The 22,865-nt window shown below is 39.3% G+C and overlaps 2 protein-coding genes across 4 annotated transcripts in view; one reads left to right on the top strand and one right to left on the bottom strand.

Annotated features, from left to right (window-relative positions):
• The window catches only part of IL17RB (interleukin 17 receptor B), a 37,420-nt gene extending 34,238 nt beyond the window's left edge, over positions 1-3,182 (top strand). For all 3 annotated transcript variants that reach the window (XM_074957784.1, XM_074957783.1, XM_074957782.1), the window contains one exon: positions 1,553-3,182. In XM_074957784.1, coding sequence (XP_074813885.1) covers positions 1,553-2,127 — 575 coding nt within the window. In that variant the 3' untranslated portion in view covers positions 2,128-3,182. The remainder of the gene's footprint in view (positions 1-1,552) is intronic.
• ACTR8 (actin related protein 8) lies at positions 3,117-21,730 on the bottom strand. Its single transcript, XM_074957781.1, has 13 exons — positions 21,529-21,730; positions 20,257-20,427; positions 19,105-19,215; positions 18,765-18,869; positions 17,701-17,874; positions 16,834-16,927; positions 12,019-12,151; positions 11,480-11,633; positions 9,967-10,062; positions 8,377-8,517; positions 6,421-6,685; positions 5,866-6,029; positions 3,117-5,138 (listed from the first exon to the last, which is right to left on the bottom strand). Exons 1-13 carry the CDS (start codon positions 21,649-21,651, stop codon positions 4,995-4,997), a joined length of 1,875 nt encoding a protein of 624 aa, XP_074813882.1. The 5' UTR covers positions 21,652-21,730; the 3' UTR covers positions 3,117-4,994.
• Positions 21,731-22,865: the final 1,135 nt, after the last annotated feature.

Here is a 22,865-nt window from a genome sequence, read left to right as displayed (position 1 = left end):
AGTAAACACCAGTCCTATTAGGGAACATTGATATTCCCCAACTTTTTGCCATGTTTAAAACTGATAATTTATTCCTGCTCTTTGCTTTGATTTTTAACCAGTTTCTTTACTTCTTACCTACTTTCCTTAATTGCCTCTGGTGAGGGACTTTATTAGCAGCTCTTAGGAAGTCCAAATAAATTATATCAACTGGATGCTTTCCTTAATCCACTGGTTTTTTTAATGAAGAATTCTACTAACGTGCCGTAATTTTTCTGTACAGAAGCCAGGACTGTCTTATCCCTATACTATCACATTAATCTAGGTATTTTATAACCCTAAATATTTCAACCAGTTTACCTCACATTTAAGTAAAGGTCACTAGTCTGGAATTGCAAGGATAAGTCTTGAAACCTTTTTTTTTAAATAGGTACATTTTACTACCCTCCAGTCTTCTGATATAGTACCTAGTGCCTATTTTTTGTTACCCCATAATTCCTCACTCAGAACTATTTGCTTATCAGGTCCTGGTAATTTTTTGCTGCTCATCTCAGTTTGCTGAGCACCTTCTAACCCCCTTAGTTTTAGACAGCATCTCATCTTTATTATCTGAAAAGAGTAGATATCTCCCCAACATCCTCTGTAGTGATGAATGAAGCAAAGAAACCATTTAACGTCTCTGCGATGGCCTTGTTCTCCTCAAATGCTCCCTCTTAGCTCTCTGGTAGTTCAGCAAACCCACCCATTTTCATGTAATCTTCCTGCTTCAGCTATACTGAGAGTTTCTTTAGCTAATTTCCCTCTTAGATCTCCTAGTTTCCATCCCACACTTCACCTACTAGAATTATGCTTCTAAAATACAGAGAAACAAAATTGGGGGTATAGTCCTTACTAAACTGAACATCTTTGGTCTTAGCTGGAGATTATACCACTTCACAAATTCCTAGACTAGCTCTTGGATACTCACTGTATAGGTAGCATGCACTTTATTTCAGCACACTATGTTTTATTACACTTCCTCTCACCTTTGCTTTAAAAGTCATGGCAATGAATTGGAAATAACGACTCCACCCATTGTCAGGGAGAAGTTTAAACCACATCCTCAAAATGAGAAACTCCGTTAGCCATAAAAATAGTTCTGTACCACTGAATTCTGAAAATAACATTGCAGTTTTCAGAGTGAGGACACAGTTTTACATTAAATGGCACAAAACTGTTTACAGCACTGTTACAGAAAGGTGACTGAGACACAATGGAACGTGTACTGTCTTGTACTAGTAAAAACTGTTTTGTCAATCTACTTTCAGCATTGGTTCATGGGGACGCATTGACTTATTTGCCAACCAGTGTCAGCAGTTTCCTAGTAGACAGGGTTTGGAGTCAAAATGAGGGTTGATTTAGTGATTGACTTGCATAATCTAATCTTTTAAAAATGAACCTTCTGGAATAAATCTTTTTTTTTACAAGTACATAACTCCTCCATACCTAGTTTAGGAAGTCATTCAAATGTTGATTTTATTTGCTGCTAAAAATGTTTAAATTCAATACAGTATATATATTTTTTTATTAACAGATACAAAGAAAATGTTCTTCCATCATGCAGAGCTTCAACAACCTGTTAAAGTACTGGTTATATATCCAAAAGAAGTGTGTTTTCAGCATACTGTCCTGGCTTTTGCTGAATTTCTGCACAAGCACTGTCAAAGTGATGTTATTATCGATATGTGGCAGAGAAGGAGAATTGCTGATCAAGGCCCAGTACAATGGCTTGCTATTCAGAAAGAAACTGCAGATAAGATAATTTTCCTCAGTTCAAGCTATATCATTACTGAGTGTGATACTGTTTGCTACAAAAGCATAGACAGCCACAAAGATAACTCTGAGTGTATGTTCACTCTTGCATTTAACCTCTTCTGCAGCGATATGAAAAATATGTCTTCTCTGCACAAATACATGGTGGTTTCTTTCAATGAAATAAATTCAGAAGACACTCTCCCAGGTGCTCTGAACACCTGTCCAAAATATTGTCTTATGAAGGACATTGACATCTTTCGTAGAGATCTTTCTAGTTCACATAGGCAGGCCCATGGCACAAATACAAAATTAGTGTGTGGCTGGAGACCTAGCACCAAATATATAACAAGCTGAGGAATACAATAGACAAGGTTTCAGCAGCAGAAGAATATGATTTTGTAAGGCACTTGATGGATTTAAAATGAGTTTGCTTGGGTGAAATTAATTCTGGATAAAACATGCTTAACTGATTTTTGCCCTGATCCTGCAATTAAGAGGCTGAAAGTAAAGAGAAACCGAAGCTATAAAAGTCTACATAGGAGAGGTAGCTACCCATTCACCAGTGTATTGTAAACTCCTTTATGTAAATTAGGAAGAAATATTTAAAGCTAGTCATTTAATTGTAAAGCTAGTTTTTAAAATTAAGGAAAAGAGTATAGAATGAAAAGCTAGGTATGGTCAGTTTGACATGGAATTATCATTGTTACTATATTGTATTTGGAAAACAAAACAAACTTTTTAAAAATTAATGGTCCTATAGACTTTGGGGCATGATTTGGTCTTATGTTTAAAACACATTCTAAAAAAGGAGAAAAATAGGTAAATTAAAACATGAGGGGAAAATATCTTGAATTACTTTCTGATGAGAGGAGAAAAATTACAATTTTCTATGTTTCATTGTTTAAATTTATCTTGTGCATATGATTGTTTAAATTTATCTTGTGCCTATGGTAGCGGGTTTTCCCTTTATCTACTTACTGAATTTAATTGGACTAAAATTTAATGTCCTCCTCTGGACTGTTAATGCTATGAAAGATTATTATACTCCTATACGATAAATTTGTGTCTGAATAAGTTTTGTAGTGTAAATAAAGGACTTAATACATCTATGTAATGGTTATAGCAGTTCTCTTCCTGGAGTTCCTGACACTCAAATGCTAAGGAACTTAAGTGTATTTAAGAAGCAACACTTGTTTCCCACCCTGACTGCAAGAAGGAAACAACTGGATAGGCCATTAATACCCATGTTTGGTTCATGAAATCATCTGTCACATGTACAAGTCAAGCCCCATTGATGATACTGATAACCATGTGGAATTATGAAACGTTTATTGTACAGAACCCATTTGAAGTCTATCAATCAAATATGATCTCTGTAAATATGTACATTTTCTGTAATACGGTTCAGCTACCACATTTTAAAAAATTAAATAATTGTTTTATACAGTTAGATTTGTGGACCCTTTTTGTTACAGCAAAACTAGCAACAATATTTAACTTGGACAGACAAAGATACCAGATTGGGTATTCGTTGGTTATGCTTCCAGTACCTTGGGACGAAAAAAAGTCAGAGACAGACTGTCTTCAGCTGCCTGCAACAAATGTACAGGAATGGCACACTGATATAGCTCGCTGCTTTTAGTTTAAGATTACACCAATGTTTTAACATAAATGCATTTTCCCAGAGAACTTTCAGTGACAGGAAAATTAGCTCTTAAAAAGAACAAAATTTTCTTCTGTTTTTAAAAAAGTAGATGCCTCTTTGGTAGTCACTAAAATGCTGGAAGTATCCCTATGAGGTTTGTATTTATAGTCTAGAGTAGATTGCTACAACAGGCAGGGTGGGATAAGTAACAACACACAAAGCACTAGCAGTGCAGGAATGGTCTGGGCGTACTCCCCCATAATGCTGAATGTTGCCATCAACTAGTTGTGGGGTGGGATTAACAGTAGCAGGGTGGTACCACTGTGGGTGAGCTGGAGATTTCAAAACTGTCACTTCAGATAACATTTGATAACTTTTTACAGTTAGTGTACGGCTTTTTTGCCTATCTATGCAGTGGACAGTAATGAGAAGGATTTCAGTTTCATGATCTTCTTCATCCTTCTGTGTGAATAAGGGCTACCTATCAAAGGTGAGCTCCTGCTGCCTGTACTGTGATAGCACTGAACATTGGTGTGCTGGCTTAGATGCAGTGTTTTGGGGATATTTTAAGGGGGTAGGAGCCAAAAACTGTGTCAGTGATTTTGGATGTTGACAAGTCTTCCTGACAGTGAAAACATGCAAGAAAATAGGTGAAACACAGTTCAATTGTTATAGAGAAATGGTCTCTCTCTTTGAAGTTAGCACTGATTCTGGAAGAAAACACACCACTAGGAAGAGTAGCTGTAAGCTGCTACTCATTTTAGTAGTTATTAAACATTTAACAGGGATGATGATATGTATATCTTGTATTTATTTTGTTCCATTTTTTTCATTAAACTTGTCCAATTAAAGTATTTGTAACCACCAGAAGTTTGTATATTTATATGGACAAAAACTCTACATGGATTCTTTTCTAAAGAATAAAAGAAGTGTGAGAAGTAACATTGCATTAAATAAAATTCATGAAGATCATACAGAAGGAAAAAGCTGTGTTAAGATACTTACTTTATTCCTCAACGGTACTTAATTTCACTTTTTCACAGGGTTCTGGTCTTAATGGTTTAAAATGTTTAAGAAAAGGAGTCATATCCATTACATTTTAAATCAGTCCTATTGAGAGGCACTGCAATTTTCCTTTAAAAGCTTCCAGGTCTAGACTTACTGCTTCTAAAGTTAAGACCAAATCATTCAGTATAATGTTACTTATTTACAAATGCATGTCTGTCTGTATGCCACTTTAGTATTTTATACACTAAGTTTGACTTGTGACCTAACTGTTTATAATTTATTTGGATAAAGCAGGAGCACCCATATGCACAGAAATCTGTATGTAAAAAGCCAAAAACTTGGGATTTTTAAAGGTGCCCATGCATTTTAGGCACTTACTTCCCTTTTGACTCAATAGGATTTTGGCACCTAATTCAGGCTCTTCTGAAAAACCTCAGCCAAAAACTAGCATATTTTTAAAAAAAAAAGTCTCAAACCACAAGCAGGGGAAATGAGCTTTCTTCGGACAACAGGACAATTTTGAAAAGTAATATTCAGTTAATTGAGGTTCCACTATAATCTCGTTAGATTACCACACAAATGCAGCTCTCTCACGTAACATCCGGACACCAAAGCGTTGCCATTCTCGCTGATAGATCCATAGCTCCTGGGTTGTATCCAGGCAGGCCAAAACTGCACCTCCTTTCCATGCAATCAAGCGTGGATCCATATCCTAAAATTAAGAACAAGGATTGCATAAAAATTACGGATCTGATTTTCAGAGGTACTAAATACGGGCAGCTCCCATTTAATGTAATGGAAGTTCACTCAGCACCTTTGAAAAATCAGGCCAACAATTTCTCCAAATGTTTTTGTGTGATAAACCTAAATATTTTCACCATGTTTAATTTATTAAGGAACTTGGAAGTCACTGATTTTACAGTATGTCAACAAGGAAAATCAACCCTCGCTAGTAAAACTAATGAAAAAGGGAATACTTAGAGTTTGTTTTAGAAATTTAGCTGATTAATGCCAAATATTATTTACACACAATACTATGCATCCTCTTATATTTCTTACTCTTCCTTCTTTGCTAATGTTAACTCATGTTACTGACAAGTAGACAGGATTAGTTATCTTTTACCATATTTCTCATGGCCACTCCAAGTCCCTTTTCCTAAAACTAACTTTACTAGCTGTTGGTTATGTTTCTTATTCTGAAAGAAGTAATTAGCGCTAATCTATCAATTGTAAGGCTACTATAACTAACCATTCTACCTCCAGATACATATATCTGTAGTGGTAGCTCATAGTATAGTGATCTGAAAAACAATCTGATCTCAGGTCTCCCATAAGGAATGTAACTAAACTGTGATAGTTCTGAAATAATAGATTTTTAAACCTTTAGATTCCAAATAGTCTATGAATAGTTCATTAATTCAGCTTCATTAACATCATACCTTAGGTCTTGTAATGACTTCTACATTTTCAACAACTCTTCTGAAAGAAGGAGGCATTTTGTTGAGAATTCGGTGCTGAAGAAATTCCTGAGCTTTATGAAACATCAGACCTCCTCCCACTACTAGGATAGAACTATACATCTTCTTTTTGGTATCATCAGATGCTGGAATGATATGATAGATCATTATATATATATATAAATAAATGAATCGCTAATACTACCTAAACTTGGATTATGAAGAACTGCATAAAAGTCAAAGTAGTTAGGATGAGTGAAAGTTATTGCAGAAGCAGACATTTCTCAGTTACTAAAAGCATGAAGATATTTAACAAAAATGGGCTTTCATAAAGCACTGGAAATGAGAGACCGTACAGCACTTTATTTTCTAGAAGACATGACTAGACTAGATGGATGAATTCTTTATTTTCTAGACGACAGAGCTAAAGGAGAGAATTCTAGTTTCTGTAAGGTAATGAAAGATGTCGGAATTTGGTATGAATCTGGACCAAGTGATTGGGCTCTAATGACAGTATTATGCAAATATAGTTCTTACCACAGCAGTCAATACTATGAAGAATGGCTTTGTCAAGGCCTAGTGCTTTGCCTTCAAACTGGGATATAGCGGTTTTCCTGGACATGTGTGCTGCTAGGGGTTCCTCAGATTCATTTCCAGCTATTATACAATCACTCTGAGAGGATCCCAGTTCCACTTCTTGTGGATACATCCTCTCTGAAATGTCTGAGGACTGGCCACGCAAGTCTCCCTCAAATCCACCAGGCTTGGACATGGACTTCCTATCAGCTGTAGCTTTTGCAGACTTAAAAACAAAATAATAAATTGGTAAGTTAATTTTATTAATTAAAAAAATTCATTTCAAATCCTTGCAGGTTGCTTTGGCATGGAACAGCGTTCTAATGACAAATAATATAGCACTAATTGTTCTTTTGCTTCTCTTTAGCTTGCTGAAAAGAACTGTTGAATGTTGCATTTCCACCCCATACAAATATTATTCTAAACCACGACTTTTAAAAAAAATCATTTTCGAAGTCCATCAAACATTTCAAATGGGTATCATAGCATAAAGTCATAACGTAGTTTCCACAAATACAGAAGTTTTATCTATGGGCTTGTCTACACATAGTTAAAACAGTATAACCCCTTAGTGTGGATACAGTTATACTTGTATAAGAGGTGCTTATATCAGTTTAATTTAGACCTGGTCTACACTAGAAAACTAGGTCACTATGTGACATAGTTAAACAGACCTAAGGCCCCATGTAGACAGTGCCTGGTTCATGGATGAATTCTCCTGTTGACCTCGCTAATGCCTCTCAGGAAGGTGGATTACCTACATTGACAGGAGAACCCCTCCTGTTAGCGTAGATAGTGTCTATACTGCAGTGCTGCTGCTATGCCGCTGTAGCGTTTCAAGTGTAGACAAGCCATTATTCTCACTACATTTTCTAAACCCATATAGTCTTAACAGTACAAAAACTCTGTAGATTCGCCTTAAATTGATACAAAATCCTATACATTTGCCTGTTACAAATCAGTTAATTTTTTTTAGCCCATAAGTTTTATAGTAGTTAAAGGATTTGTGTACATTTTTAATTATTCCCATTACTTAATATTTATGAAGTGCTCCAAGTGCTGTATAATTATTTAAAATTATTTATAATTCACTGTAAACAGGTTTTTTTAATAAGTCTTTGTGAAAAAAATGCTAATTATGAGAGATTTCATTTACTACGAAAACGTGCTGAATGTCTCCACTACTCAGGCCAAGAGTGACATTTAGCACATAATTACAAAATTAACCTTCTACAATTATTACAAAGCATGCTGAAGGTGCTGCCTTTCAGATGAGATGAGGCAGAGATCCTGACTAGGTGTAGTTGGTGAAAACTCCATGGCAATTTCTGCAAAACTGTGTTAGCTTCAGTGTTCTGGGTAAATTCTAAGATGGGCAATTACATTTTGGCCTATGTAAGCTGCCTCTGTTTTTTCTAGTGGACAAGTTATTCTTCACTTCCCTGCCTAAAACCTGTTCTTTAATGCTTTGGACACAGAACAACTGCCATCTCTCAACTTAAGAGATGGCTGCTTTTCAATTGTGAGTGAAACACACACAGGTAGTAATTATGTTTATTCCCCCCTTTTCCCCTCCCCCCCACGCACTGTTCCTCAGATGTTCTTGTCAACTGCTGGAAATGGCCCACCTTGATTATCACTACAAAAGGTTTTTTCCCCCCAGCTCTCCTGCTGGTAATAGCTCACCTTACCTGATAACTCTCGTTACAGTGTGTATGGTAACACCCATTGTTTCATGTTCTCTATGTATATAAATCTCCCCACTGTATTTTCCACTGAATGCATCCGATGAAGTGAGCTGTAGCTCACGAAAGCTTATGCTCAAATAAATTTGTTAGTCTCTAAGGTGCCACAAGTACTCCTTTTCTTTTTCCTAGGTAAATGGTAGTTTTCTGTGAAAACTAAACATTAACACACCTGCTCTTGTTTACTTTGGGTAGCTAATAGATAATGTTCATCATGAGGATCCTCTGGGTCACCTTGTGACCTGTGTTGCAAAGATGTCATTTTCTGCCCAACAATTCCAAAAGTTGCTGGATAAAACAGAGCCATTGGAGCCTGGGTAGTAAAAGATGAAAAAGTTTAATACAATCTTCTGTTTAAACAAATATTTTTGAAGTTCAATGTTTGTCCATTAACAAATATTCTTTTTAAAATAAAGCCTAATAATTTTTTACTGAATTTACAATTGTAAAGTGTCTCATGCCTCAGAATCAACAGATTACTACTTTGTTTCAAATAGCCTTTTAACAGGGAGAAGTAACTGAGTTTTCTTTAAAAAATGAAGTTGTAAACCATTAAAAAAAAAAACAAGTACACACGCACATTATATATATGTTAAATGGTATCAGACTGTCAACTAGTGTTCATCAGCATTACAAGTGTATTACAAAAAGTCATAGTAGTGAGAGATGAAAAAAACCGTATATATCACCACTCATCAAGTATAGGAGGTAGGACCACAGATAGGAGGCATGTCAGATACTTAATTGGTATTAGCCACAAGACAGAGAGGTAATGAGGTGGTCACCAGTGACGTATCAGAGATGCTCCTATCTACAGCAAATTGATTTTAACAGCTTTTAACAAAGTGCCCTTAAGTACGGGTAAAGCATACAACCTCTGTAGGGTACATCCATTAAAATGTGAGGCAGCTTAGTAAGACATTCCATGGAGTACTGGGCAATGGGGCATATGCTGTGGGAGGGTAGTGACAGATATGCATCCTCCGTACATTTTTGCCACAAGCTGGGTATGGGCGTCAGGGGATGGATCACTTGGTGATTACCTGTTCTGTTCATTCCCTCTGGGGCACTTGGCATTGGCCACTGTCAGAAGACAGCATGCTAGGTTAGATGGACCATTGGTCTGACCCAGAATGGCCATTCTTAAAGTTGTGGCAAGGCACCTCTTTTCTCTTGCCAGACTTAGTGTTTCCCCCTCTCGTGATGGTGGGCCTGGGGTAATCAGCCCCACTCAGCCAGGGTTTGTCATCCCCCTTCTATGCTCCCTTGATCATATTTTCAGGATAGGTCTGAGAGTCGGCCTAAGGGGTGATCCTCCACCAAACAAAAGGAAACAGTCTCCTGAACAAAAACCCCAGAGGGGTACCTTTCGCTGCCCCCCTCGCTGGGGCAAGGGATCATCTGGTTGGTTGCCCTGGGGTGTCAATCCTTCCCCTAGCAGGCATTCAGGTTTGGCTGTTTCCCCTATGGGAAGGAACACAGCCTCTCACCCTGGAATAGCCTATTCCCCTGCTGCCACTGGGTGTGTGTGTGTGTGTCCTCCTTTGCTCTCCCCAGAGGAGGGGTTTTTAAGGCCTCAGAGCGTGTTTAAGTGGATTCAGGTGTCCCTAATTTGACCTGATGTAACCCTTTCTCAGTTTATAGGAAAAAGGGCCTTTAACATTCTAGGGCTAATATAGTGACCTTTAAGTACCCTCTTGCACCCATCCAGACTGACTTCATCACAAGGTTCTATTGTTGTGCACACACATTTTGAATTTACCTGTAGTTTTTCATCCCCTAACCGGAACTGGTATAATAAGGCTGGAGAGTCTGGATGACGAATCTGAAACTCATGGTCTTGCAATCCAGAAATATCCTATTTTTAATGGAATATGGCAAAAAGGTAATCAATTCTGTACAGTCTAAGATTCCTATCTCAAAGCTTTTTACTTGTATTCATCAAGACAAACAAATAATGAAATTCACTTATGAATCTGAATTTTGTTTGTATTTCCTGTTTTCCAAAGCCTTTGTCCTGCAACAGGATCTGCTAATGCAGCCTCTTCTGCATGCAGATTCCCACTGAAGTCAACATGGCTGTGCTTGGGTAGTGGAATCCATGTTAGCAGATCCTGTTGTAGGACCGAGGCCTAAAATGGGAACTACGTGACTCAACAACCCAGAGGATTAACTGAACCACATGGAAGGAGCTCAGCAAGAAGCTTGCTGGGGGGGAGACCTCAATACTGATGCAAAAATTATATTAATAAAATTTTAACTTATTTTTAATTAGGACATTACAAACTTGTTTGCACCTTTACTGAAAATTAAGACATAGCTTCAAGTACATGATAGCCAGGATGTTTGGAAACATAACAATGAATATGTTTAGTTAGTTATGTTACAAAATATTAAAGCTAATCAAAGAAATTCCAGAAGGTTTCTGCTTCCATCTCTCAAGGACAAGCAAATATCAAAACAACAAACCATGTCAGACATGCATGTTTTAAGTACAGGCCAAAGTGTGAAAAAAGAATGTAGTGTGTGTTATCAGACCATAAATCTAAATTGTAAAGTGGCTATACCAACACCTTCCTTTCAAAGGAAAATCTCTGCTTGTGTTTTTGAACTCCAGGAAAAACATGTGGAGTTGGAAGTGTTTTAAACTTTTGTTGATTTCTTAAATGTTGAAATGGCAAACACCTTTAGAGATGTATGTGCGCAAATATTTTGTATCTAAATGCAAGAGTTCATGTACTAACTGCCTGGTATCATGGTTATAGGACGATGAAATGTTTTATGCACAAATATAGCAAGGTCATTTGATGCTACAACTGGATACTAACATTAGAAGCCTTTTAAGTATACTTTATACCAGAGGTCCCCATCGTGGTGCCCGTGGGTGCAATAGCACCCGCCAGGGAAGTTGTGTGCGCCTGCAGGACACCATGCCACCGAAATGCCGCCGCTGAGCGCGGCCACCTGAGAACCGCCTGCCAAAATGCCGCCGAGAAGCACTGCCATTTCTCGGCGGCATTTCAGTGGCAAGGCTTCTTTCCGTTGCCGCTTCTTGGCGGCGGGGTGTTTGGCGCCCACCACAGTCTGTTGGGAATAGGAATGTGCTATTCCCACAAAAAGGTTGGGGACCACTGCTTTATACTAACGGGGAATTAATTAATTAATTACTAATAATGCACAAGCAAATCCTCACCCAACTCAGGAAGACAAGATAATCATTGTTCCAAAAACCGTCATGTAGAATCAACAACTTAAGCTTAAGACTTTTTCCCCACCTGGTCTAAATGACAAAATGTCTCTTTTAAGTGCTGAAGGAGAAGGCAGTCCATTTTATTAGCTAACTGGCAATCCCTGTAAGGAAACCCAGCTCGCTGCATAAGCCAGTAAAAACACCTCGATACATCAGACCCACCATATGCAAGGCACAACCTAAAACAAAGAGAAAGTAACAAATGAACATTAATTTATTCATCGAGCCCAAAGCTAACATTATGTATCAGCCTAAAAATGAACATGTACAATACTGTGCTCATGACTTCCACACAGTTTACATGGCACGTAGGGCCAGCTCCTGCTCTCTTTACAGGAGCAAAAACTCTCCAATATGGATCATATAGTAGAATGGGATGCTCCTGTTGTGAAAGTCATAAGTATTAAACCAAAAAACAATTAACTACATTAATACAGTGTTGCCCTTATGTATATCTATTAATAAATCCTTCTTACTTTAAAAACAAGTAATGTAAGATAAAACATCTACACCCCACCCTCATTAGTGGTTTTGTAGTAATTTTGCTCATAAAGAAAAAGTTACCGGGTGTTACGGTGTGAAACGCCATCCTCTACACAGCAAACACTTGTCTTCTGATCCCCTACATCTACGATACACGCACTACCTAAGCCACTTCCAAAAGTAGCACAGACAGACTCCTGATGGACCACTATACCTAAAAATATGAGAGGAAGATTAAGTCTGGTTTTAAACCAAGCTCCAGACATTTAAAGTAAATACTTAGTTTTTGTGTAGTACATTTTTAAAATATATAACACTGAGATCCTGATCCTGTATTGAAAGTTTAAATTGTGCAAAAATAGCCACATTTGCCAGGAAAAGTTTTTATCTTCCCATTGGTGAAGAGATATTTTAAGCCTTTAGGAAAGATAAATTAAGGGTGAAGTGGAAGTCTACACTGAAAGTTTCCTTGCTTTTATGGGTTTAGGAAAAAATCTGGACCTAACATTAACCTTAATTTTGTAGTGGGTATTAAAGGGCTTCAATTACCAGTAGCAGGCTGTGACACTTTGAGGTTCAACCCAGACCATTAAGGAGTCATGTCACCAACTGCCCTGCAACTCTGAGTGCCTTAAATGCTATGCTGCTGGGGTTCACAGCCCTGACACCAACAGCCAGCCTACAAGCATGCAGGTCACACCTTGGCTTCCACTGCCCAGTTACTTTTTGCAAGGTGAGCCCAACATTCCCCCAACCCCGAATTTCCTCAAAACTGTCTGTCCTGTGGTGTCCACCTCTCCTGGAACAGTCACAGAAGTTAAGTTTTCTGCTCCTTTAAAAAGAAAGTAAACAGCAGCTCATTACTTTAACTGGGGTTTGAGAAACTTATTTCAATCAAAGCACTGCACTGGTTTATAAAACATTTGCTAACAAATTCATAGGTTTAAGTGACATCAAATAGAAGGAATAAGGATAGAAATGGTTACAAATGAACAAAAGTAGAAATATGCTTCTAAAACAAACTTAATTTCAGTAAGTTACAATCTTTGCCTAAGCAGTTTTCTCACCTACACTCAGATTCCAGAGACTTCAGCCCTCTTACCTGATAGACCAAAGTTCTGTGATTTCACGAACTCTGGCCCCTTCACTCCCTCAAGTGATGGATGCTAAAATGGCTTTTTGTCCTTGCTTATATTTTCCAAAATTCAATGACCTTGCTTCAGGAGGCAAGAAGCCATGCTGGGGACTCAGCTTGCTGTGTCCACCAGGGAGCTGTTAATTTTTGCAGTCTTTTCCTCTCATTGTGAGAGTTAAAAGGCTACCTAACCCACTTGCTAATTTGATGGCTATGTTTATCTTGTATGTAAACGTACCTTCCTTGTCCCTTCCTGAGGATCAGGCTGGTCAGACATACCTTTGTTTAAGACATACCAAATATGCATTCCTTTGTTTAAGACTGACAAGATTTATGCATTGCTTGGCAAACACATTTTAAGAACATAATTCTAGAGTGTATTTAACAACTCTTACAACCAGCATGTTACCAGCCCGCATACACCTCACGAGGGGGGCGGGATAGCTCAGCGGTTTGAGCACTGGCCAGCTAAACCCAGGGTTGTGAGTTCAATCCTTGAGGGGGCCATGTAGGGATCTGGGGCAAAAATTGGAGATTGGTCCTGCTTTGAGCAGGGGCTTGGACTAGATGACCTCCTGAGGTCCCTTCCAACTCTGATATTCTATGATACCTTTTAGACACAGATTATGACAACAGTGAGTTGGTATATACTGAGTATGTCAGGCCTGACAAGAGTTGCTGACACAAAGTAAAAAGAAAAGGAGTACTTGTGGCACCTTAGAGACTAACCAATTTATTTGAGCATACGCTTTTGTGACGAATACAGACTAACACGGCTGCTACTCTGAAACCTGACACAAAGTAGTGAGCCACTAATGGGCCTCTTTGTCACACAAGGAAGACATTTTTCTTGCATTTTTGATTTTAATCTGATCATTTCCGTTTTGAGTAAGTTCTTTAAATGGATAGACAAGGTTTGATACCATGCTTCTATGCATCCCCTTCAACCCACTTTCAACCCTCACAAACACATTTTTCATGTTTACATCCCAGCCGTACACTTTCACTTGAAGAGTACTAAACAAAGACTCCATTCAAATCCCCTTCTTCTGAACTCTGAAGGAAGAGAATAGCTCATTTTAGGCAAGTAGTTTGTAGAACAATAGGTAAGGACTAATTTTAAGGTTTCAGAGTAACAGCCGTGTTAGTCTGTATTCGCAAAAAGAAAAGGAGTACTTGTGACACACAAGTACTCCTTTTCTTTTGACTAATTTTAAATGTAGGTCTTTTAAATAGAAGACACGGAGTTTAGTAGTTACATTCAGTAATTACAGGTTTCAGAGTAACAGCCGTGTTAGTCTGTATTCGTAAAAAGAAAAAAGAAAAGGAGTACTTGTGGCACCTTAGAGACTAACCAGTTTATTTGAGCATGAGCTTTCGTGAGCTACAGCTCACTTCATCGGATGCATAGCATATCGTGGAAACTGCAGAAGACATTATATACACACAGAGACCATGAAACAAAACTTCCTCCCACCCCACTGTCCTGCTGCTAACAGCTTATCTAAAGAGATCATCAAGGAAGGCCATTTCCAGCACAAATCCAGGTATTCTCACCCTTTCCCCCCCCCCCACACACACAGACACACATACAAACTCGGGGGGGGGGGGGGGGAAAGGGTGAGAATACCTGGATTTGTGCTGGAAATGGCCTTCCTTGATGATCACTTTAGATAAGCTGTTAGCAGCAGGACAGTGGGGTGGGAGGAAGTTTTGTTTCATGGTCTCTGTGTGTATATAATGTCTTCTGCAGTTTCCACGATATGCTATGCATCCGATGAAGTGAGCTGTAGCTCACGAAAGCTCATGCTCAAATAAACTGGTTAGTCTCTAAGGTGCCACAAGTACTCCTATTCAGTAATTAGTTCATCTTAACACTGAATTAATGTTTAGGAAATGGCGCCCTCAAGTGGAGCTGATAATATTTTAACTTCTATAAATTTCCAGTATTTCATACTCATGCACCCTCATGTACACTGTGTAATCCGTCAGACTTAGCCAAACAAAATCTAAAAATGGAGGCTTTATTTTTTTTAAACTTTGTCATCAAACAGACTTAGAGGAACAGGAGGAAAGTTTAGAAGAATTGAATAAATGTCTCTCCCAGCCTCTTGTATGTTGTTACTTTTTCCTGTATGCACAGCAATGTAGACATAAGCCTTTACTGTCAAAGAACGAACATTTTTTCTTTCCACATACCATTAAACATGTAGTATTCTCCTCATTAGGGTATGCACCCCTAAGAGTAAGACCTTCCAACCAAAAACTACAGGTATAAGTTATAAAACACCTGTAAAGTGAGGAAGGGACCTAATTGGCTATTTCATCTTAAAAAAAAAGCAGCAAATCAATTTCATTCATATACATGTATTAAGACGCTCTGCCTTTTGCAGGTTGTTTTCCTTCCACCTATTTAAATCCCTTCCTTTTATCTTATGAATTTTCTTTATCGGCTACAGAAAAGGCTAAGCAAGTTCATACTACTGGTGTCTAGCAAGGAAGAGGAAACTATTTGTTGCTGTGAGAATGCTCAACAATAAAGGATATTAAACATAAAAGGCTCACAAGGGTAGATATGCTCTAATGGCTTGCAATTAACCTCATGTTATCATTTAGTATGTAAATTATTGTAAAACTTATTTGTTTCCACTTTCTAAGCCTCTCTTTTGAGCTTTCAAATCTATTTAAGAGCTTTAAGTGCCTAACACAGAAGTGGACTTTCTGGCTCCTGCAAGGACTGTTTGATAAGTTTAAACTTACGCACTCTGTTCATACATCAAGTTACACTGTCAGTGCTATGGTGACCCTCTAAACAAAACACAATATGACACAAAGTGAGTCTTGGACTTTCAAAAAAAAAAAAAAATCATTACATTACACGGAAAGTTTGTTAGCTTTATGAACTGGAAGGAATTACATTTCCTTATTTCCTGTAAAAAGAAGGGACTTTCAAACTAGGGGGGAAAAACATTGAACAGAAAACAATTCAACAGTTCAAAAATCAATGTACTTTACTCTATAAGTATTTTAAAAAAAAAAATCTTCTCCTGCTTCGAGTGTAAATATTTAGGTCATCCAGATACTCCTTTTGTACGATCCATCAATGAAAAGGAGAATAACACCTTGCATTTATATAGACCCTTTTTTTCAAACCTTGAAGGATCTCAGCATTCTTTGCACGGACACTTAAACCCATCACTAAAATGCAACAGTAATAAGAAGGCAATGAGGCTTCAGACATCAGTCTGTTACCATGCAAGATACAGATGCTGCCTGGGTTATGCAAGACCCGATTTATGCAAATTCGCACTTACGGAAAAAGTTCCATAAGTGAGAAATAGGATTTTCGAGTTGCGGAAATTTTTGCGTAACGTACGGATATACATTTCCGACTTATGCAAAATTCAAGTTATGCAAGGCTTTCCGGAATGGAACGATTGTGTAAGTTGGGGGGCGTCTGTATCCCATTTCAAGAGCTGCTTTATGATTTACTTTGTGTAAGATGGTCGGGAGCAAGCCTCACCTGAAGTGATAAGTTTGGTCTTTTAACAAGTAAACAAAGAGCATGAGTAACTTGCCATAATGCTGGCTTACTAGTTAGCCCTGCCAAAAGAGACAAGAGTTGCAATAGTGACTGGCAAGAAGCAAGGGGTGCCAGTCTCAGAATAGAAAGTGGGTCTGGCTCAGAAATCAGATGCCTTTAAAAAAAAAATCTTTAAGCTATACAAATGAATATTAAATGCTCACTTATTCACTTTTACCTGAAAAGCCCATCTTCATTAGGATCATATGTACCAGTTCTTTCACATGCTGTTTATTATAGATGTCTGGTATTAGTAAAATGCATCTGTAATACTGAAGACAAAAGCAAATTACGGGCAGCTTTCAAATCAATGTAGAGTTCAAAACAATTCCTTTATATATGCTAGAATGCTAGATGCCCCATGGTACGCTACTGAAAAAATACAGATGTAAAGGCACTGAGAAGAAGCAGAACGACTGGAGAGACAGTGGTAATGTAAGAAAACATTTATTTTCATCATTTAAAAATTCAGTTCAATGTGGTATCAAATGTCTGTATTTACAGGAGCTCAAGAAATGTTTAAAAACATTTCATGTAATAGACATGGCAGACACAAGAAAAGCTACCTGCTCAATAAGAAAAATTAAGCAGGTTTAGACTGGGTGTGCTGTTGGTGGCCTGTGATATGCAGGTCAGAGTAGATGATCTGGTGTTTCCTTCTGGCCTTAGACTCTGATTCTAGACCTCAGTCCCTTAAAAACTCTAATCAGCCTATGAAGACAGAACAATGAAGTGAAATATTTTATGAATTTGAATGTTCAAAGACGATCCAACTTACTTTTAAAGTTTCAGTACCAAATGCTGCCCTCAGATAAGTGCACACAACTCCAAGTAAAATCCATGGGAGCAATGCATGCTGGGGGACAAAATTTACTGAAAGATTGAGAGGCAACACTGTCAGCGACAAGAGTAAGATAGGTGGCTCTTCAGTTGATACCCCCTGGAACCCTCCAGACAATGCAAGAGATGGAGCTAAAATAAGAGGTTTCAGATGTGGGTGTAGTACAAACTTAGTCAGCTGAACTGAAAGTCACCACGAGCTCACCTTTAAGTCTTTCAGTGGTATTTCCAAATATTTTTGTATTACGTGCGACCAGATAACTTCAAGATCTGCTAGTACTGCAGTAAGGGAGCCGCCAGGCCCCGGGTGAAGGTTTAACTGTCCTCTTCGGATAGGCCAATGAATATTATAACAATCTAAAGGATTAACATATAGCGCCTGAAGAGAAAAGAGAAAGAAAGGTTAATAATTAACGCTAACAATTTGTTCTGTTCATTAGCAGATACAACAGATTGCACACACAGAGTGCACAATGTGGCCCTGATCCAGGATTGGGGCCCCTATACACTACTGCAATACTTTTAAAAGTAACTTCTTCTCAAATGGAAAGGCCTTTCCAACTACAGCAATGGGAGCATGATTGGACAATCCAATACAGAATAGGAAAAAAATGGGTAAGTAGTTAAAGATCTGAAGCTAGAAATCTGAATACACATAATAATAGAAGTAACCCCATGGAGTGGTTGGTAACAAATTTCAAGTATTAAACCAGACCAGAGAGAAAAAGACTGCTTAAAAAAACCAAACACTCTGAAGCACTGAAGTAACCAATGAACAAATTATGCAGCATATGGTGCCTTGTGCTGATCCAGTCACCGATTTCTTGCCTTTTCTGCACATTATACACAATGGGACAGTTTAATTTAGTCAATGAAGAAATGCTAATTTACACACTAGCTGAGGATTTGACCTATTGCTTTTATTAACATCTAACTAAAAAGTTTCTTGTGTTAATCATTGATGTTTTATTTGTATGAGGGAAAAACAATGGAGGAAAAGGATTCTTAAAAGAACTACAGTTTACTCTAATTAACAAATAAGCACTTTTTCCAGGTTAGGGAATTTTCATGTCATGCTAAATGACACTAAATGGTCATGTAGCCTCCTTGGGAGGATCCCTCCCCCAGCTAGAGATTTCATCATTATCTACTGTTTGAATATTTAGGATAACTTGCCGTTTGATACATATTATATCAAATTGTGAATTTAAATATTTGCATTAAAGGACAATACCAGCACCTTGTTTCAAGGGGATAATGAACTCCTACCTCTTCTCCTACCAGATACTCAGGATGATGGGATGTATTTGTCCATTTGTTCCCAGAGCTGTGATCTAGAATAGCCGGCCGCATCTGTCTATTGTATGATCGAGACTGTAATGTAAATTAAGTCATGCATTATTAGGAAATATTTTGCCAATCATCTTTTATGCATAAGTGGAAAAATATACTGAAGGCCCATTTTGAGAATGCACTTTCCTCTTCAGTATGGCCAAGGAACATCTGCTGCTTATTGTTGGATGAACTGCTCTCCTTTTACTCTTTAGAAGATATCAAATTGAACTACTGTATAACAGAACAATTTAACAAACTATTCTGAATGAATTACCTGATCAGGTGACACTGGTATACGCCTTGCACCATTTGACATCTTTTTGGACCATATTGCTTGGTCCACCATTTTAAGGCCATTTTGTCTTTGCTCGGTACTTTCAGGTTTCTAAACAAAAAACAAACACATACAGCATAAAAAGCTCTCTTTCAAAATACAGGTAAAGTATACAACTCTGTATAATGAATACTAAAGCTGACAGTCAGTAAACTATGTGAGATCCCTACAGTGATTAAATGACAAGAGATGATGAGAATGCAAGTATGGTGAATGTACACTGACTTTTGGAAAACACACATTTGTTTCACGAGCCCTAACACACAACTTGAGTCAATCAGAGTCTTTCCATTAACTTTAATGGATACTGGACTGGGTCCAATTCCATGGAGCTCAGTGACATTGTCTATTAAATTCTACAAATATAAAATGATAGGTGTAACATGTTTAAGTAATACTCTGTTCAGAAAATAAAATTTAAAAATATTTAAGATGCTAATTTGGTGAATTAATTTACATTAAAGACTCAAATTATAAACATTACTGTGTACATTTAAATTATTTAAACTAAATTTGCTTGTTCAATCATATTCTTAGAAAAGATTATACAGTGTAATGTATTAAATAAATTACAAACTTCATTTTGAATGAATATGCTGCAAATGAAGTCATCAGATTTTAACTTTATTCCACTCCAATCACCATTCCCAAAATATGAATGTAAAGTGTGATGGGAGCAAATAGGAAGATCTGTTAAAGTGTGCATATGATTCTTTCATTTAATGTGCTCAGAACAAGCAGAGGTGCTCAAACAGCATAAACTGTGCAATTCTGTTAACTTCAGTGGAATGGCACCTGCTTATACCAACGGTAACCTTGACCACCAGTAATAACAAGTTCACCTAAATGCCTATTAATATATTTTCTTTGTTGTTTAGTCACAATTTTTACTGAATTGTCTTTTCTTTCATTCTTTTGATATTAGTTTTAAACAACCATACTTTGGTGTTTCTTCGGAAAAGTATGTTTGAATTTAACAACATGGAAAATACGAAACCCACAATTCACAACCAAAAGTAAAATGAAAAAAATGGAAATAGTTTTAGCTGGCCTTGAATTGTTACAATTTCTAAAATTTAACATGGCACTTACATTGAGTCCATCTCTTAGGAGCCAACTATCTTTGTACACAGGCTGTCCTTGATGTTTCTGTCTTCTTGCAATGATATGGGGAGTACCAACAGGAAGTGTGTCAGTGGCTCTCCCAATTCTCAGAGTTGTTGATCCAGGATGTATCACAACAATGAAGTTGCTTTGTATTTGCTGGAAACGTTGAAATACACAGTAGTATATTACATGCACGTCCATAAGTGTAGTCCACGTCTGCCTATAATTGCCTAATATCTTCTTGAGTTTACAGTCACTTCTCCCTGAGATGCCACCCTCTACAAATGAAGTGCTACTAAATGTACATTATAAAGTAGTGCCTTTTATCCCAAAGGATTTCAAAGTGCTATATATACATACAAAACCACTGAAATGCAAGTCTGGGGTGGAAAAAGACAGCCAGCAGGGATACTCACAAAATGCTTCACACTGAGAAAATTTTGTCTCCGGATGCCAAAGTGTGTGTAATGCAGGCAGATGCTAAACTTTTAATATCTCAAAACCACTCCACAACTAATGCTTATAACTGATGTTTGCTCCAGATTTAGTCCTAGATAAGTTCGGCAATGCCAATTGCACAGTTCTGAGGATGTCCCCAGCACATATTTTGAAGTACCCCATGTACCATAGAAAGAGAGAGGCCTGCCACGATCCCACAGGGGAGGAAAGTCTTTGTGAAGGGGAAAACAACCAACTAGCACAGGGTTCACCAGAGAGGGCAACAGGGAATCTCTTTGGATTCATAGGGCAGCCCCTTCCCTTCCGTCTCAGGGGTCTTCCCTGCGGAGAATGCGAGTGCAGCCGCCACGGGGAAGGAGGCACAAAGAGCCAGCACAAGGCGGAGCACCCGTGCAGCGGGGAAGGGGCAATGCGAGGAGAAAGGAGAGAGCTGCTCGTGCAGCAAGCGGGGGGCGCGCCGGGGGCAGCAAAGGCATAGGAGCGAGAAGCCGAGAGGAGAAAGGAACAGCCTGCCGGGGAGAGACGGAGGTGGCCAGACAGCTGAGTGACGTGCAGTGTTGGGGGGCCGCCTGAGAGAAGAAGGGGCTGGAGGGAACCCCGAGGGGAGATGGGGCTGGGGGAGGAGGGGACCTGCACCCCGAAAGCAGAGGGGGCTGGCAGACGAGGGGACCCGCGCCCCGAGGGGAGAGAGGGTTGGGGGGGGGGAGGACCCGAGGGCAGGGGGCGGGGCCGACCCGCGCTGGGGAAGTTGCCGCAGGGCGCTGGGCCGGGCGGTCTAACCTGCCCGCCGGGGCTCACCTCCTGCAGGGACTCGGGCACGGCGGCGGGGACGATGGGCCGCTTGGCCCCGCGCTGCTCCCGCTCCTTGTCCCGCTCTTTGTCTTTCCCGTTCTCCGCTTCGCCTTTCTCGGCCTGGGTCATGGCCGCCCGCGCGGGTCCCCGTCCCCGTCCCCGTCCCCTCCCCGCCGGCCGCGCGACGCCGAACGCGGAGACAGGCCGACCGGCAGCGCGCCCGGCGTGTCCCTGCGCCCGCTCCGGGGCCGGCGCAGCGCGGCGCCCCGCGTACGGCCCCTCCCCGCGTTCCCAGGGGAAAGTCAGGCCTGGCCCCTTGCTCCAGCCGCGGCCTAGGCCTCCCCTTCCGGGGCGGTACAGTGCCAAGGCACCCACACCCTCCGACAAAGGGTCGGGTTCCTCCTGCAGCCCCAAGGGCCAGCGGTCACCGTCCCCCCGTTACTGAGTTGTCACAATAACAGCAATGATTATTCCCACCTTCTTTCCCCCTTCCCCCAGTTTACAATTTTGCAAGGGTCGAATATTTTGCAAGGGCGGATACTGTCACATTCCCACTGACCAGCCTGTCATGGCTTGGCATCTCTGTAAGCAGCCTGTGCAATGCTTTACTGCAGCTCGAAGGCCAGAACAGCACTCTATGGGCAAGGGGGGGGAGAGGGGAGGTGGTGTTTATCTGGTAAAGCTGCGTGTGTCACAGAAGTTGGAAAATGGTATCATTCCCTCCCCTTGGGAACATTTGCTCAAAATTTGAAACTGCACAGGCAAACCCTCAGCTCTTAACTGTTCAAGGTCTAATCCCTTCAGAAGTCAAGAATACTCCACACTATTTATTTAGGAAAACATGCAAGTCAGATTTGATGAGAAAACTCATCAAGCTAATGTAGAAAGCTACCTTTCTTAGAAACTGCATCCAGAATTCAGACAGGTTTTTTTTTTTTTTAATATTATGCTTATTTCCCCCCATAGTTATTCTGTGCACATTACGTAATATTAAAACATTAACTACCTACATGGTGTGTATCTCTCCACCTGTTTTCCATGGTGGGAAGGAAGCTCTTTTTACGGACCACTAACAGGATTTTTTTTTTTTTAAAGGATAATCTCCATCTAACCACCAGATATGCTGGGAAATAGGTTTTTCTTGTTACAAGAGATGGGGTTTAAAAAGAAATCTAGAAAGAAAGCTCACTACAGACAGCAACTTTGCTTTAAATGCCTATAAGTCATAGTTCTGAACTACAGGAAGGGCTCGTTTTGCCATCTGGTGACTATGGCATAATCAAATAAACAAGGAATTTATACTACTCTAAGGTATAGCTTCGGTTGTTACAATAATTAACTGC

The sequence above is a fragment of the Natator depressus genome, chromosome 7 (genome assembly GCF_965152275.1).
Source record: "Natator depressus isolate rNatDep1 chromosome 7, rNatDep2.hap1, whole genome shotgun sequence".
Classification (NCBI taxonomy): Eukaryota; Metazoa; Chordata; order Testudines; family Cheloniidae; genus Natator; species Natator depressus.
The sequence above is the reverse complement of the archived record's forward strand: the minus strand, read 5'-3'. Positions and strand labels throughout refer to the sequence as shown.